Source organism: Heliangelus exortis, chromosome 22, assembly GCF_036169615.1.
Source record: "Heliangelus exortis chromosome 22, bHelExo1.hap1, whole genome shotgun sequence".
Lineage (NCBI taxonomy): Eukaryota > Metazoa > Chordata > Aves > Apodiformes > Trochilidae > Heliangelus > Heliangelus exortis.
This window is the reverse complement of record NC_092443.1, coordinates 8,982,775-9,000,186: the sequence shown is the minus strand read 5'-3', so window position 1 is coordinate 9,000,186 and position 17,412 is coordinate 8,982,775. Positions and strand designations below refer to the sequence as shown.

At 52.9% G+C, this 17,412-nt stretch overlaps 1 protein-coding gene across 3 annotated transcripts in view; it reads left to right on the top strand.

Annotated features, from left to right (window-relative positions):
• Positions 1 to 2,696: 2,696 nt before the first annotated feature.
• The window catches only part of OLFM1 (olfactomedin 1), a 31,848-nt gene continuing 17,132 nt past the window's right edge, over positions 2,697 to 17,412 (top strand). For 2 of the 3 annotated variants that reach the window (XM_071765959.1, XM_071765960.1), the window contains exons 1-2: positions 2,697 to 3,369; positions 15,526 to 15,675. In XM_071765959.1, coding sequence (XP_071622060.1) covers positions 3,304 to 3,369; positions 15,526 to 15,675 — 216 coding nt within the window. In that variant the 5' untranslated portion in view covers positions 2,697 to 3,303. Of the gene's footprint in view, positions 3,370 to 13,297; positions 13,750 to 15,525; positions 15,676 to 17,412 lie in introns of those variants that run through there. The other variant, XM_071765958.1, reaches the window with a different exon arrangement.

The following is a 17,412-nucleotide window of genomic DNA, read 5'->3' as shown; positions in this document are numbered from 1 at the left end:
AGTGGTTTGATCTCCTCTCCACCATCAAACAGCTGTTTCATTGAAGGCCCCTTGCCTGCTGTGATTTCTGGAGGAGCCAGGGTGTATCTGGTGGCTCTGACTTAACTGTGTCAAGCAGTGCAGAGGGCACTGTGCCTTCAGCTGAGCTATTTCACAGTCTGATTATCCTTCTCTGGGGAAAAAACCAAAACAAAATGGGTCCTATTTCTGCTCCAAATTGTGGATTCTTGCTTTGACTTTGTTTTATCAGATAAAAGTCAGAACCCTTCCCCTGGGCAGCCTGCTCTCAGCCCTCCCAATAAGTGGTGAAGGAGCTGGAACCTCTTCCTTTGCACACCCTGCACAGGTTCTCCAGACCTTGAGCCCTTTACAGTATTTCTGGAAGTATTTTTTCCAAGTCGAGGTAATACACCATGGAAATCAAAAGATCCAGGCTGTGTTCCCAGGCTCCTCTGCTGTGTTGTACCAGGTATTTTATTAATTTCTCTTGTTTTCTGTGATTTACATCCTGGGAGTGGGGCTCCGTGGGACAGGGCTGGTTCCTGGAGAAAGGAGCTCACAGTGCAATGAAAAATGTTCTTGCTATTAATTAAGAAAGACTTCAAAAGAAGAATAAATTAAAATGAATTGCAGAGCTGATGGGTTTGTCATTTACCCAGTTGCAAGCCCTGACTGTTCCCGTGAAGGTCAATGAAGGGAGATGTGTGGAGAAGCACAGGAGGGGGAGAAAATAGATTTCCCTTGGGGGACAGGCTGCTGCTGACCAGGAAAAGGTGTCACTTCAGAGCTTTATCTGGTACCACTGCAGAAAGCATGGATTTTTTCTTCTGTTCTGAGATCTAGGACATCCAAACTGAAGTCACCCTCCATGGTCCCAGTGATTTAAGGTGAAGCTGATCTCACCATTGAAGAGCTTTGTGTGGAAAGAACTCTTCTTCCTCATCTTCTGCACCTCTGAAATGTTTTTCAGCCCTGTGAGCTGCACCTGGGCCCTGACAGGGAGCACCCTGAGCTGCAACAGCACTGGGATGCTTTGGGTATGGAAGCTCAGGTGGGTTTTAAAGACTTTTTAAACCACGGACCCAGCAGAGAAATTGCAGGCCAGTGTAATTCACTGGTCCCTTCCTCTTCCCCTGATTTTTGGGAATTTTTTTTGTCCTGCTGTCAGCCCTGCCAGGGGGAAGGTGATGCTCATGGGGAAAAAAAGCTCCTGAGGCACCAGGGCAAGGGGTGTTCAAACCCTGTCCTGTACCACTGATGCTTTTGGCCTTATTGTGCTGCTCTTGAGAAAGTCAAAGGGAGCTTAAAGCTTTTTAAAGGTCCTCAGCTTTTATGGGCTATAAAGCATTGACCTTAAAGGGAGGTGCTGAGGGAAGTCTATTAAAGACAGCTCTGTGTGGGATAGTCAGCCATGCCAGCTTTGCCCCAGCTGCTCTCTGCACTGCCTTTTTCTAAGGTATCTTTAAACTAACAAACATCTTTATTGCCTTCCTTGGGAAGAGCTGCCTGAAGCTGAAGGGTGCTGCTGAGACCCTCCCAGAAGATCTGGGACAACCTTCCCTTGGGCAACACACAGAAGTCATTTGTTTGGGATTTTATTTTATTTTTTTTAGCTTGCCCTCAGCAGTTTGTCCCCCCCTGAGCCTCTGCCACCCTGCTGCAGAATTCCTGGTTCCTGCTGAGACCCTCCCAGAAGATGTGGGACAACCTTCCCTTGGGCATTTGCTGGTGGCAACACACAGAAGACATTTATTTGGGTTTTTTTTTTGGTTTTTTTTTTTTAGTTTGCCCTCAGCAGTTTGTCCCCCCCTGAGCCTCTGCCACCCTGCTGCAGAATTCCTGGTTCCTGCTGAGTGCTGTGCTCTGGGATCCTGGGACTTGGACAGGGCCCAGTGTCAGAGATTGCTGCAGAGATCCCATCTCCTGCTCCAGTAATAACCAGTACCAGAGGACTTCAAAAGAGGAAGAAAAAAACCAACCCAAACCTTATGCAATAAGTAATTAAAGGGGAGGAAAGTCCTCTGCTAATTGCCAGGCTGGGGGAAGTGGTTTCTATTAAAGCATTTAATAATCATTAAGATAAGATCCACGTTCCATTTCCTACCTCTGGAACGGGGAGGTGATGCAATTCACCTGCTTTGCCAGTTAATAAGAGACTTCTAGGATTTATGGGCTCTGGGGAAAGCTGAGGTTTGGGAAGCCCTCAAAGAGTGTATGAGAGAAGAATGAGAGGTAAGCAGTTCCTCCAAGCCTTGGGGAGGGGAAGGGCACAGCATGGGGTGGGTATAACCCCCCCAGCTAAGCCCCCAGGACACCAGCAGACCCCTGGAAGGATGCTCTGGAGGGCAAGAAGCTCCTCACCAGCTTCTTGCTGCCTTAAATTAACCTGAGCCCCAGGAGAGCTGGGGCTTTGCTTGGGGGAAGCATCTTTGCTGGGGGGGGTTGCTACGTAGGGTGGGGGGATGACACCCACCAGCACCCCCAGAGAACGGGGACAGCTCAGCAGCTCCGGGAGCTCGGAAGGGTTAGGGAGGCTTAAGGAGGGGGTTAACACCCCCTTACCCCCCCTTCGCATCCTCATTCCGGCGGGGCGGCTGCCGCAGCATCCCCCGCCCGGCCCCGCTGCCCCGCACCGCTGCTCCCGGGGCTGCTTTTCTCCCTTTGCCGTCTTTAGTTAAATTTCCCCCGCCTCAGTTGATGTCACATCCTGTTCCACAGCCATCCCCTGCTAGTAGCCAGCCCTACCAATTCCTTTCCTTTTCTTTTTTTTTTTTTTCTTTTTTTTTTTTTTTCCCCTCCTCTCTCTCTCCTAATCCCTCTCCTCTCCCCATCACCCCCCCTTTTCAAGGCAAACTTTTGGCAATAGCAGAGATAATCGTTTCGTGCTCCGTTGAATTTCTCCTCGCAGATGTCTTTCGATCAGGGGAGCCATTGAAAAAATAATAATAATAATAAAATAAATAAAAAATAAATTGCCGGAGAGCCAGAGAGCAGAGGAGAGAAACTGGGATCCCAATAAATATGCAAAGTGAAGGCTCTGCCAAGCAGATTTCTTGCATTGCTTCCTGGGGGTGCTGAGAGCCGCCCGGAAAACTATTCTGCTATTTTATTTTATTTTTTATTTTTAAATTGCATTTTATTGTCTTTTTTTTTTTTTTTCCCTTTCTTTTTCCGTTTTCTTTCCGATTCAAATAATCCTAAGAATAAAGGACTGAGGAGGCAGCGAGGCACTCGGGGATCTGCACAGGGAGGCTCGCCCGGGAGGTGATCTGCATGCAAGGTGCCTAGAACTGGGTGCGAGACATGCAACCGGCAAGCAAGCTCCTCACCCTCTGCTTCCTCATCCTGATGGGCACAGAACTCACTCAAGTAGGTTTTTCTCTCTCGGTTTTTTGGTTGTTTTTTTTTTTTCCCCCCCAACCCCACTACCCTCCCTCCCTTCTCTCCCTTCCCAACGCCATTTTCTGTTAAACCTCGAGAGCACAAAAGAAAACTGGAGGGGGAGGCTTCGTGTGTCCCCCCCCCCAACACTTCCACACCTCCCCCTTTTGGGGGACCCTCCCTGGGGGGTGGGAGCGGGTCGGGGGGCTCAGGACAGAGGAGAAGGGGCTGCCCTGGCTGCACATCCCAACCCCGGGAGGTTGGGAGGGGGGGGGGGGGTTGGGGTGGGCAAAGTTATTGGGGGGCTCGGAGGGAGCCGGCACCGCGGGGTTTGGGCTCTGCCAAGTTCGGGGCTGCCCCTCCCGGGTCCCTGCGGGGACACAAGGGGAGTGCACGGTGACAGTCACACACACACACACACACACACCCATCCACACCAGCTCCTCGTGTGGGGGTAGTTTTGCTGCTTTTGGGTGACATTTAAATGTCCCTTGATGTTTCCATCTGTGACAGGCTTGTGGGAGAGAGGAGCAGCTTATTTATTTTATTTATTTATTTATTTATTTCCCCCAACCCCCCCTTCTGCCTTTATCTTCTTTTTAGTGGGTTTTAATGCTTGTCTGCACTGTCCCAGCCCCTAGACTCTGTGAGGACTGTGACTGGGGGGGGGGGAGGTAAGGAGGAACACAAAAGCCACCTCTTGCAAGTGGAAATAAAACTCCATTTGACTTCTTTAAGATAATTGGGTAGAGGCAGGTGGGGAGGTTGTCTTTTGAGGTTGGTTTTTTTTTTTTTTTTTTTCCCCCAGTCACTGAGAAAAGGAAGAAAAGTAATTGCAAGAGGATGCTCTAGATTGTGGGGTTAATTGTGATGCTGCCTGGAAGCAAAAAAAAAAAAAAAAAAAAAAAAAATAAAAGTAGCTATAAATAGGAGGGGAATGGAGGCTTCTTAGTGCAGGAGCAATTAGCAGCTGGGCTCTCATCCTGGGTGCTTTATGTAGATTTTTTTTTCCCCTTTTCTCCTGCTGACAATGCTCTCTCCTGTCCCTGCCCTGCTGCTGAAGTTTCAGTAGCTGAAGCCTTTTGGCTTTGCACCCTCAGAGTATTTCTGCTGCTCCCAAGGAAGACAGGGATGAAGTCAAGAGCTGCCTGAGTTGCACGGTGCCCTCCAGAGAAAGAAAGGATGAGAGGGTAGAAATTTGGAGGGGAGGGGGAAGCAAAGAAATCCAAGAGCTGTGTGGATGAGGAGGGGTGGGAAGGAAGCAGAGCTGCAAGTGAGTGCCCAGGAGAAGCTCATTGTGTGAGGGATGCTCGGGGAGGGCGCATGCGTGGGCTTGGACAAAGCAGCCAGGGGCCACCAGCAGTGCTGGGCAAGTCTGGAAAAAGGGGGCTTCTTGCTGCCCAGCTGGGCCAGGCAGGGCAGAGCCAGCCCAGGATCATGGCAGCATCATGGGAAGCAGTGGGGAGGGGGTTAGCTGCCCCTTGTCCCTCCAGCTGCCCCTCCTGCCAGCCCCAGGGAGTGTCCCCTGGCCTGGGGACCTGGGTGGCAACCCCCTCCCCAGGGGCTGTCACTGTCCTTCAGTGACCTTGTCAGCCTTCAGCCCTCTGCATTGCCTGGTGGTTTGTGTTGGGTTTTTGGTGTGGTTTTTTTTTTTTTTTTTTCAAGGACACTGAGTTTGTTACCTCTTGTGCCAAGGATGCTGCTGGGCTTGGCTACTTGCTCCTTTTCTTGTTCTCTATTTTTGGAGGAATGCAGCACTCCAACTTTTCCCCCAACTTTAAATCAGGGTGAAGATCCAGTCTGCTCCAAACTCTAGGGCTGAGCCCTGGGGGGTGACTTTGGCAGAGTTCCCTCCTGGGCTGGCCCTGCCCGCTGGCCTGAGGCTGGAAGCCCCAGCTGAATCCCCAGCTTTGCTCAGCAGCCTTCAGCAAGAGCTGGGTTCAGCTTTGCAGCATCTCCCCGGGTTTTGCTGCCTGCAGGTAGCCAAACCCAGCCATGCAGAGCTCTCCCACCAGCCTGCCTGCTGCCTTCCTTGGCACTGCAGAGCCCTTTTTGGAGTTTTAGCAGCTCCTTTCAGGAGCTTTGCTGCCAGATGCAATCCCCAAACACGCCTCCCAGCCCAGGCACCGCCCAGCTCCGTGGCTCCCACGGTTAATTCAGGGCTGGATTCCCATCTCCATCACATGGATGGAGTCTCATCCATCCCCTGTAGAGATCCCGTGCCGGGAGAAGAAGGATTGAGTTTCAAGAGGGAGAGAGCTTGCTGATTTAAGCAGCTTTCCCTGGTGATGCAGAAGCTCCTGCTCTCCCCTCCTCTCCCTCCCTGCAGTGACACTGGCAGGGCAGCCCCTAAGGAAGGAAGAACTGGGCAGAGGGATGGCTGGATGGGGCTGGAGGGGGTGAGCACATGGCTGGGAGCTGAGTAAGCTCTTCTGGGGGAGGGGAGGGAGTTGTCTTTAAGGTACTGGTGCTGCAGCATCCTCTGATGGCCCCCTCGGGTGGGAGGGAGGATGCTTGCACCCAGCTGGGAGCAGGCAGGTGATGCTCATGCTGCACCCCCGGGGCTTTGAGACCTTCCTAAAATGGATGGGAATTTTATCTGTGTGAAACGAGGGGGAGCTGCCCCTTTGTGCCCCCCAACCATCCAGTCCTTTGCAGAATCCCTGCCTGCCCCTCCATCCCCCCACAGCACTGCCCCAGGGCAGAGCTCTGAGATGCTCTGGGATTTCTTCTCACTGTCTGAGGTCTTTTTTTTTTTTTTTTTGGCCCCTTGTCCTGGCTCTCCACAGGCCAGCGATCAAATCCTGAAGTGACAAATATTTTGGCAGAGCTGAAGGGCCTGGCTTTGGGGTGCAGTGGCTGGGGGTGGGTGCCGGGGTGGGGGTGCAACACCCCAAGGTGCAGCATCCTTGCTCTGGCTGTGCCCACAGCTCTGAGCTGAGAGCTTTCAGGCAAAGCCTGGGGCTTTATCTCCTCGTTGTCTTCTCAGTGAGACTCGGGGCAGCTGTCCTGATGGCCATGGGGGAGCAGAGCCAGCTTGTGCTCTCTAAGGATCTGCTCCTCACGTGCAGGAAGAAGGCAGTGCTGCCAAAAGGGATGGGATGCTGTAGGAATGTCAGAGGTATGGGGTGAGGGGTTCAGGATGCTGGCTGGAGCAGGCATTGAACATTTAGGGCTTTTGCCAGGGCAAAGAAAACAAACAAACAACAAAGAAAAACAGTTTTACCATTGATTTTCCTTTAGCACGTCAGGTCCCTCTTGGGGCTACTTCCAGGGGTAGGGGGGATGCCCTCCCCAAAGCTGTTTTTGTACCTCTTTGCCCCAGCAGCACCCAGCCTGACCCTGCTGGACCCCCCCCCCCTATCCACAGGGGACTTCCCAGTGCCCAGTTTGGTGGACAGGCTCTTCCCTCCCCTCTCCAGGAGATACAGGGAAACCAGGAGGACTGAGCTGCAAATCTGCAGCTTCTAACAGGAGGCAGCTGCCTCATCTCATAAACCAATTTGTGTCTCATTTCACTAACTTCAGCTTTCCCCAATAAAAAAGAAAGGTAATTTCCAGCCCTGGGTTGTATTTATTACTCAAGTTATCAGTCCTTGTAATCAGTATTAGCATCACTGCATAAAGTAATACAAAACTAATTACTATCTGAGGGAATTAGCTGGATGAAGGCTGCAGACTGCACTGGAGCTAATTCTCTGGTTATGGGTGATAAGTGTTGGCTTTGCTGTGGGGGAGCTGTGGACAAAAGGGGACAAAGCAGGGCCAGGGACACCCAAGGAGTGTTGCTTTGGGGTTTGGTACTTGTGGGTGAGTTGGTTGTGCAGAGGGATGCCTGAGAAGTTGATTCAGCCAAGGGGGAAGGTGTGTTTGGAGAAACTGAGGCTCAGAACCATGGCTTAGCACCAGCAAATCCCAGCCAGAGGGGAAAAGCACCTCAAAATCCTGGTCCTGCCTCTTCTGCAGACCGGAGCCATTGCCTGCCACTGCCCTCCCACAGCTGAGCCCAGCAGCCCTGGTCCCAGCCTCCAGCCCAGCTTTTTCCTGGGTTTTGGCCCTGGGAAAATTTCTCCAAGTTCAGGACCCAGCTCCTGACTCCCAGCCTCCTTTTCCACCCCTTTCAAAACCAGTGAGGATGCTCAGATCTCCTGGGAAGGTGGCAGCAGGGCAGTAGCATGTGGGAGAGCTCAGCCCAGGGGGGAGCAGCCTGGGCTCATTGCTGTGTTTTCCAGCAAGCAACGTGCAGAACAAGTTTTTCAGTGTACAGGCACTTTCTGGCTGGAGGCATATGGCTGACCTGGGGAAATATGCCCCCAAAAAAATAAATCAGCATCCCTAACCAAAGCCTGGGAGTAGCAGGAGTGCACCTGGGAAACCTGTGCTGGTATTAATGGGCTCTGCTCTAGCCAGGGGGTTTTAGCACGTGTTGGCACTCAGGGTTGGAGCAGGGGTTTAATGTCAAAAGCAGCTTAAACACAGATGTCAGCAAAGTGAAAACCAGCCAAGGGGATTCCTCTGTTCCAGTGGAACACGAGGAGCTCGGTGGTGCTGCTGCAAAGAGCTCGTGCTCAGTGTTTGGAGAAGGGAGGGATGAGGATGAGGATGCTGAGTGTGCAGGTGGAGTTATCCCCGTGTCTGTAGCTGGGGTGAACCTTCCAGGGACTCTTGGGCTGCCTGATCCCAAAATGTGGCCACTCCTGCACCCAAGTTTGGCACCAGGCACAGGTGGTTTTCCCACCAAGAGCTGGCAATGATCTGCAGTGTGGTGGTCGCTGTTTCCAAAGCACTTTGGGGGCTTTAATTGGCATTTTCTTTTCTTCCTCTGCTTGGCCTCTCAGTACATCCATTGCCTCCCTGTGACAGGGGGGAACAGTTTGCTCTGCAGTGGTACAGAAGTGATGGTCCAGCTCCAGGACTGAGTGATGTGATGGTAGCATGGACAGTGAGAAAAAAAAAAAAAAAACAAAAAAACCCCAAACCAAAAAAGCAAGGATATTTGGATGTCAGACCCCCAAACCAGGTAAACCTGGTACCATACATTGCTGTTGCAGTCATGACCTGCTGAGAGACAGATTCCCTGTGGCCAATGCAATAGAAGATTGTCCTGTGCTCCAGAGGTGATGGAGACAAAAGGTACATTCCCTAATGAGGATGAAGGTGTCTGTGCTTCCTCCCAGGGCAGGTGGGTGGTGGTGCTGCTGGGTGCTGCTCACAGGGTGCTGCAGGGGGACTTCAGATCCCTCCTGCAACAAGGACTGTGAGGGAAAGGGGTGAGTGATGAGTGAGCTGAGAGAAGGATGAGAATCATAGAATCATAGAATTGGCTGGGTGGGAAGGGACCTCAGAGCTCATCAAGTCCAACCCTTGCTCCACTCCCCCCGTGGTTCCCAGCCCATGGCACTGAGTGCCACATCCAGGCTCTTTTGAAATATCTCCAGGGATGGAGAATCCACCCCTTCCCTGGGCAGCCCATTCCAATGCCTGATCACCCTCTCAGTAAACGTTGTCCTTCTCTTAAGAGCAGAATCCAGGGCTCTCTGTGGAATTCTGGGGTGTCAGGCAGAGGACTGGGGTGGGCTTGGAGCCCTGGCCTCAGCCTTGAGCCCTGCTGCAGGGACCCCCATGCTGAGCTGCTCAGCATCCCCACAGCCTTGGGCTGCCAGCTGACCTGCTGTGCCAGTGTGGCTCTTCACCCTGGGTCTGGGGGTTTTCTTCCATCTCTGCAGGATGGAGTTGGTCCTTTCCACCCTGCTTCTCCCCTGTCTCCATGCAATCCAGGCTCCTTTGCAAGTGCAGCAGCACCTGGCAGTGGGGCAGCAAGAGGGGCTCTGGCAGCCCAGCATGGTCAGGATGCCAGGAGGGATGCAAAGAAAAGTCCTCCAGAGGCTGATTCAGAGCCTCTCCATCAGGTACAGGAGGGAGCTTTGGAGGAAACTCCTTTAGTCCAGGTGTCTAAGGAGGATCCATGAAGTTACGCATCAAGGTCGTTCCAGAAAGGAGAGAATTTTCCCCCATTTTCCACATGGCCACAGGGCATGGCACAACTTGCTGGTCTCTAGAGTAGAATGGAGCAAATTGGAAGAGCTGGAGAATGGGCTGTCCCAGGGCTGGGACAAATTCTTGAGTCCTGAGCTCCCGGGACAAGAGGTGCCAGCCCTGGGAAGGTGCCTGGGGCACTGCCCTCCATCTGGCAGCCATCCCAGCTGGACACATCCTCCTTGCTGGAGATGCTGGGGGGTGGCTGAGATGCCTCCTGCATTTACCGAGCCAGTTTGGAGCAGCAGCAAGATCTGAGGCTGTTAAAATCCGCGTGTGTGTGTGTGTTTTAGAGCAGATCCCATCCTCTCACCATGCCTGCCATAGGGGTTCTTCTGACTGGGGTCACCATCCCTATCTGAGTCTGGGAGCAAGAAAAACTTCAGCACCGCTTCTCTGAACCAGCCAGGAGAGGGAGACAATGACCGCCGTGTCCTGCACACAACACAGCCCCGATTTACCCTTTTTTGCAACCCTTGACCCTCCCAGGGCTCCTTCGGGCAGCCAGTCCCATTCTGCATGATCCCTTCCCAGCAGTGGAACTTTCCACTTTTCATATTTTGGGAGCCCCTGTTCCTTGCTTTTCTCTCGAATTCCTTCTCTTTCTCTGCTCAGAATATATGCATGCAAGGAGGATGTTTTGTTCCCTAATAGTTCATCATTTTCTGCTCTTTCTGCTTACAGCAGGAGCAGCACAGGAGGGCAGCTCTCCGTCCCCTGTTCTTGCAGGGAATGAATCAGGACAAGGAAAGCTTTGGGACATCAGGAAGTTGCTTTTTTCCCAAGGGAGTGTCCTGTGTAGGGGGAAAAAATTAAAAAATAATTTAAAAAAAAATTCAAAGTGAGCGGGACAAAGTTGAAGTCAACCAGTTCAGCAAAGCTGGTGCTGAAGAGATGTGTTGGGAAGTTGCTCTTTTAAGGACAGATCTTGCTTTGCTCTGGGAAGTCTCATCAGGGATTGCCATCAGCTCAGGGTCATCTGAGTCTCCTCCTTCATTTCACTGGCATTTCACGTTTTTTCTGGTTTGCTCTAGCACAAGTAGAGGCAGTGCCAGGTCCCCCACATCAAGTTCATGGGTTTTTTGCTGCCTGTGTTTCATTTTGTTGCTATGTTGGGCTTCTAAAACCAGGGGGAAACATCAGGGTAGGGAAGAGGTTTGCACATCACCTACTTGAGGCACTGGACAGGGGAGGTCATTTTCCTGCTGGTGCCCATGAGCTTGCACAGGTTGATCACCAGAACCTCATTGTTCTGAACAACCCTTTGCCCCTAAGAAAAGGAAACAAGGATATTCCTGGGAGCATCTTTTCTGTCAGGTCTCTGCTTTGGGCCAGCTGATGTGGGGAAGGGCTGTGGCTGTTCCATACAGGCTCAGGACCATCCTGCTCCCAGCACTGGTGGTTAATGCATAAAGTCACAGAACTTTCTGAAAAAGTATGGAAAACCAGCCCGTTTTGATGTCCCACCCTTAGTTCACTTGATCCCCGGTTTCTAAATGAGCATCAGGAGGATTTAAGTGCACTCAGGTGTTTGATAGGGTGTGAAATCAGCTAAGCAAGCAGGGCCTGGGGTGCTGAGCCCGGTACAAGCACCTGTTAGAGCAGCACAGGCTGAACTGGAGTGTAGTGGGGAGCTGTGATTTATTTGGAAAGATTGAAACCATCTGAGGATTTCTGCTGAATGAACTTGTTCTTCCAACCCCAGCCAGAAACACCTCCTGGATCTGACCCCCCTCTCCAGCACAACCCTGGGGCAGTTTTGCCATGGAAAAGATGCCTGAGCTGGGTGAAGGGTGGAAGCAGTTCAGTGTTTCTGGAGTGTTTTCTTCATTTCAGCAGCAGGGAAGTGCTTGAAAGAGTCCAGCACAGAGCTACTAAGATGATTAAGGGAGTGGAACATCTCCCTTATGAGGAAAGGCTGAGGGAGCTGGGTCTCTTTAGTTTGGAGAAAAGGAGACTGAGGGGTGACCTCATCAATGTTTTCAAATATGTAAGGGGTGAGTGTCAGGGAGATGGAGTTAGGCTTTTCTCAGTGGTGACCAGTGAGAGGACAAGGGGTAATGGGTGTAAATTGGAGCATAGGAGGTTCAAGTTGAATATCAGAAAAAATTTTTTTACTGTAAGGGTGACGGAGCCCTGGAACAGGCTGCCCAGGGGGGTTGTGGAGTCTCCTTCACTGGAGACATTCAAAACCCGCCTGGACACGTTCCTAGGGGATGTACTCTAGGGGGCCCTGCTCTGGCAGGGGGGGTTGGACTAGATGATCTTTCGAGGTCCCTTCCAACCCCTAGGATTCTATGATTCTATGATTCTATGATCAGAACTCCTCCGGACAGAGCAGGAGGATAGGGCAGGGGGAACAGGGTCTAAGGGTGCTGGGAAGAGAGGGGGGGGTTTGGCTTTTCTCGGGTTCAGCCTGTGCTGTGCAGCACCCGCTGCCTCCCGGCTGCCTGCGCCTGGTTCTGCTGCTCTTTTATCGGAAGGACAGGATCGGACCCGGCGTCAGCGCTCTGCTCTTCTCTCTTTCTCTCCACCTGGTGGTCTCGCTGAATGTGCTTTTATTTCAGGAAGTCCCTCAGCGCTCTCTGCAAACCCAGCTCCACCAGCCTGTCCCTGCTGCCTTTGCCCAGCCCAGCAGGGCTTTGGGAGGGGCGGTTGGAGCAGATGAGCTCCAGTGGTCCCTTCCAGCCCTTCTGGGATCCGGTGGGGCAGACAGGAGCCAGGCTGTCGGCTCGAGGGCAGAATTTCCGGGCATTTTGGTTTAACAGCAATTTGTTGCACCCCTGAGGGATGCTGAGACTGCAGAGCGTGGTGAGGGAGCGAGCAGGGATGCAGGGGGTGCTCTGATCACCCAACTGTCTAGAGACCATCCGCTGCCCCCCCTGCCTCCCCTCGGGGGGGTGGATTGTGCGGGAGCAGAGGCTCCAGAAGAAGCCAAAGCCCCCGGCATGATCCATGATCCTTTTGCGCCGCCTTCCCTGCGGTCCCGTACCCACCCACCAGTGCCGATCCAGGTCCCGGTCCCGTATCCACCCACCGGTTCCGATCCAGGTCCTGGTCCTGTACCCACCCACCGGTGTCGATCCAGGTCCCGGTCCTGTACCCACCCACCGGTTCCGATCCAGATCCCGGTCCCGGTCCCGTACGGCTCCAACTGAAGCCGCCAGAGGGTGCTGTAGCGCCGCACCGCACCGGGGGAGCCGCACCCCCCCCCACCCCTTCTCTCTCCGACTCTCTTCTCCCTCCTCAAAGATTTTTCGCTTCCTCCCCAGTTTTTCCCCCTCTCCCCAAACCTTTTCCCCACCCCAACAAATTTTTGCCCTCTCCCCAGAATTTTTCCCAGATTCCCCCCCCGTCCCAAATCTTTCGCCCTCACCCCAAATCTTTCTCTCCCTTCCCCGACCCTTTCCTCCTCCTCCCCAAGTCTTTTCCCGCACTCCTTCAATCTCACCCTTCTCCCCAGTTCTTTCCTTTCTCCCCAGTTCCTCCCCTTTTCTTTCTCTCCTTCCCTCCACTCCCTTTTCCACAAACCCTCCCCTCAAAAAAAAAAAACCAAAAAACCAAATTTCTTTCCCCCTCTCCCCAAATCTTTTCTGTTTTATTTCCACCCTCTTCCACAAACCTCCAACCTCCCAAAAAAATTTTGCCCTAAATCTTTTCTCCTCCCCTCTGCTCTCCCTTTCCCAAATCTCCCTCCGCAAAAAAAAAAAAAAAAAAAAAAAAAAAAAAAAAATAAAAAATTATATATATACCATTCCTTCTTCCAAATCTCTCCTCCCCTCCCCAAATCTTCTTTCCCCTCCTTCTTCTCCCTCTCCCACCCCTTGCCCTCCGCAGTCTCTCCGGCTGCCCGCCCGCTCCCGCCCCTCCTTCCCCCCCGCCCCCCGCCCGCTCCCGTCCCGCCTCCTGCAGCCGCTCTCTGCGCTCCGGCTGCGCCCGGAGCGGCGGGCGCGAGGAAGCCACCGCGTTCCGGTACCGGCTGCGGTAGCATCCGACTCGGGCAAAAAACACCGATAGCACCGTCGCCAGCGCCGGGCAGGGCCTCGGCGGGGCGGAGGAGGACGATGGGGCGGCGGCGAGGGGCGGCGGTGGCTGCCGGGCGGCTGGTGCAGCCCATCCCCAGCGGCATGGAGCCCGGCGCCGGTGCAGAATGAAGGGTGCCTGGCGCCCCCCCCCGCAGACATGTCTGTGCCTTTACTCAAGATTGGAGTCGTCCTCAGCACCATGGCCATGATCACCAACTGGATGTCGCAGACCCTGCCCTCCCTCGTGGGGCTCAACACCACCAAACTCACGGCGGCCACGGGAGGTACCTTGGACCGCAGCACGGGAGTAAGTGCGGGGAGGGGGTGTGCGGGCATCCGCCCGCCCGGAGCATCTCTTCATCTCCCATCTGGATGACCCCCGGGCTGCCGAAATCCCTCCCTGCCCCGTCGCCCGCCTCCCCGTACCCACGGGTACCTTCCCGGCTCCCTCCCCGCTGCCCCCGGCAGCCCCTGCAGAAGCCCCCCCGGCTGCAGGGAGCAGCTCCCGGGGGAGGGGCGTCGCCTGCCAAGTGCCTCCCGGGACCGGGAGTGCGGGGTCGGGGTGATGCGGGAGCGGGGCGGGAGGTCGGCAGGAGATGCGGGAGAGGGGTAGCAGTGTGGGGAGCCCCTCTCCTCCTCCTGGGTTTTGCCAGCCCTTCTCTGGGTTTGGGGCGCCCGTACCCGCCCCGTGCCTTCGGCCAAATGGGTTGCAAAGTTTCCCTGCTCGTTCATTCACCGCCGCTACGAAACGCAGCGGAGAAGTTGCGATGGGGGTTGGTGGTGCCGTTTGGTTCCTGTCCCTAGGTTGGAGGGCTGGTACGGGGGGTACCTGGTCCTACCCCTTCGGAAAGGGCTCAGAAAAACAGTCCGTCCGTCCGTCCGTCTGTCCGTCTGTCCTTAGCAGGGAAAAATCGGCAGCGCTGGTCCCCAGGCTGCTTGCTTGTGCCTGCAGGCTCCCGAGTATTTCATAGCGTGGTTCTGTAGTGTTTGTGAATGAAGCTGGGATTATTCTTTTTTTTTTATTCCGTGTTACCGGGGATTATGAGAGCCGTTTATTTATTTATTTGTTTATTCTTGTTTGGTTTAGCTAGGGAATGAAATTGTTTGCCTGCCTCGCCGCGGCTTTCAGTGCGTGTCTGTCAACACGAGTGTTTATTTGCAAGGTGATTTGTAATCTGCTGTAATAGTGGAGAGAACATTTCCCTTCTGGGTGGCAGAACGGTGGTACCCTCAGAGTGATGGGCGGCTGAATTGCGGTGTGTTAGCGAGTCCTGTGAGATCAAAGGAAAAATTCAGATCAGAGAGGTCTGGGTAGCACAAGGGGCGTGCGGGGAGGTGGGGAATGTGCTGTGTTTGTGGCTGGGCTCCCTTTCCGTGCTGTGTCCTGGGAGCTCAGCGGGGGCACGGATCGTACCCTCCGGACCCCATCCCACCCTTCCTGCCGGATTCCACAGGGCAGGCACCGGGCTCTCTCCCTGCCCGTCACCCGCAGAACGTTTGAATGGAAATTTGTCTTGTGAACCCTCCCCATCCCCAGGAGAGGCTGAGAGAGGAAGGGGGAAACCTAAGTCCTGGTGTCCGTTTACTCGGGAGAGCTGATTTTCGTGCTGCCAGATCCGGGAGAGCTCTGCAGAGACACATTGATCACTGCTCAGCCCTCAGCCAGGGCACCGGCTCCTGCCTGGTGGCTCGGGCACGTCCTGCTCCCCGTGTCAAGGAGAAGTCAAGTGCTCTGTGTCACCAGCTGCTTCCCCACCACCACGCACTCCATCCCTTACAGCACACTCCAGCCCTCCCTGCTCTGTGGCTTTCCTCGTGTCTGTGCTTTCCCACTTGCATTGCCTTCCCACTTTAGCTCTTCCTCCTCTTTTCAGACCCTTCTTTTATTTGTCCCCAGTCCATGTTTTTCCCTCAGAAGGGAATTTTGCCATCCAAGCCCTCAGAGGAGCCTCCCTGAGCTTCCAGCACAGCTTCAGTACCTGCCACATCCATCCTGCTTCCTCCTTCACCTCTCACCTTCTGCCAGGCTTTCCCCCCCCTCCCTCCCTGATTTATTTAACCCATTTTTCCCTGTGTTAATTAGGTGTTGCCTACCAACCCAGAGGAAAGCTGGCAGGTCTACAGCTCTGCCCAGGATAGTGAGGGACGTTGTATATGCACAGTGGTGGCACCTCAGCAGACGATGTGCTCGCGTGATGCCAGGACAAAGCAGCTGAGACAACTATTAGAAAAGGTAATAAAATAAAACCTTTCTGGGAAAGCTTTGCTTCGGCATGATGTTGGGGGTAAAAGTGTGAGCGAGCTGGGCTGAGCCTTGGTTTGCAGGGAAGATGGAACCCGTGGGCCAGCCCTTCCGTGCCGTGGCTGTGCCCGTGGGTGTAGTGGGGAAATAATCAGCTGAAGTTGGGAGGAAAAATCTCTTGAGTGTTTCGAAGGCACAGAGGAAAAGGGACCGTGGCCTCAAGTCAGGTGAAAACTGCAGAGATCAAAGCAGCAATATTGACCCATATAGCTAAAAAAGCAAGATGTAATTTACTCATATTTTTTCCATTATGTTAACACAAGCAGTTTCAAAGGATGAGCCTCAACAAGATGAGAGGATAGAATTAAAACCCAAAGCCCATGCATTCCTAGCCGAGCTGATATTAAAAAGGTCAAATAAAACAGTACAAGCTGTCGACATCAAATAGCAGAGAAATGACAGTTAGAGGCTTTCTTTCTGATGCTGACATTCACTTGATTAGTTTCTAATAGTCTACTGTCCACAGAGATCAAAGAATCTCATTAGGGAAACATTCCTAATAACATGAAATTTCCCTGATAATAGATTACATTGAAGAAATGCTGTTTCATGTGAAATGGTGCTCTTCTCTTTAAAATAGAAGTGGACTCCTGTGCTGGACGTGTAATTATCCCTCACACTCTAATGCTGTGTTGGCGTGTGCTGTGCATGGTAAATAATTTTTACCCCGCTGCTTGCAGGAAGCTGACGCCTCAATCACTCATAACAGCATTAAGCCTACACTTAACTGATTTTCCTATGTAATAAGGACAATAAAATGAGGCAGGAAACATTTAGCCCTAAACCCCTGCTTTGGTATGTCAGAGGCTTCTAAAAATAACCCCACCCGAGCTCCTGTTTCTCAAAGCAATAACGACAGCAGCACGTTTGTCTAAGAGGCAGCAGGCATTCCATTAACAGCTGACAGGAGCATCCAAAGAAGCATCGTGTTCCCTGGGATGCTCACGTGTATTAAACAAGCAGAATTTGCCCCAATGCCCCCCCTGCTAACAGACAGGGCACACAAGACCTGAGATAACATCTGCACCCATGTGGAGGCTGGAAGGGCTAAGGGAGTTTTCCCTTTTGCAGGCGTGAAGTGAGGGAGGAGTTGGATTTGGAGGGATGTGTTCTGGGGCTGTGTTACCTGCCTGCTAATCCGTCTGCATCTCACTCCTACACTAACCTAGATGAAAACCCCAAAATAAAAGACTAGGCTCCAAGTGCCAGACATCTGATCTTGTCTTGACGAAGGCTGAAATGATGGTAATCCCTGTAGGAAAATGCAAGAGCAGAGAAGGGCTTAGAGCTTCCCAGGAAGGATTTTGAAGCTGCAAACTCCTTCCCTCATCTGACATTTTAGCTTTAGCTTTGTGGTGGGAAAGCTCACACCTCCTGATTTCCCTCTCCCAGCAGATAATGACACATAACCTCTCAAATTGGGGTTGGATTTTCAAAGGAGGTGACCCAGCAGTCACCTGCTTTTATGGGCAAAAAATAAGATATATTTGTGTGTGTGTGTGTACACAAACCAACTGCAGCATCCCCAGTGAGAATCTCTACATGGAAGCTCCAGCAGCTGAATGTACTTGGGGGTTCAGAGCTGCCAAGACCCCATCGACCCTCACCACATGGGCACTGGGATATGCAGAGAAACTGCAGCTCCTGCTGCTTGCAAGTGAATCCTGG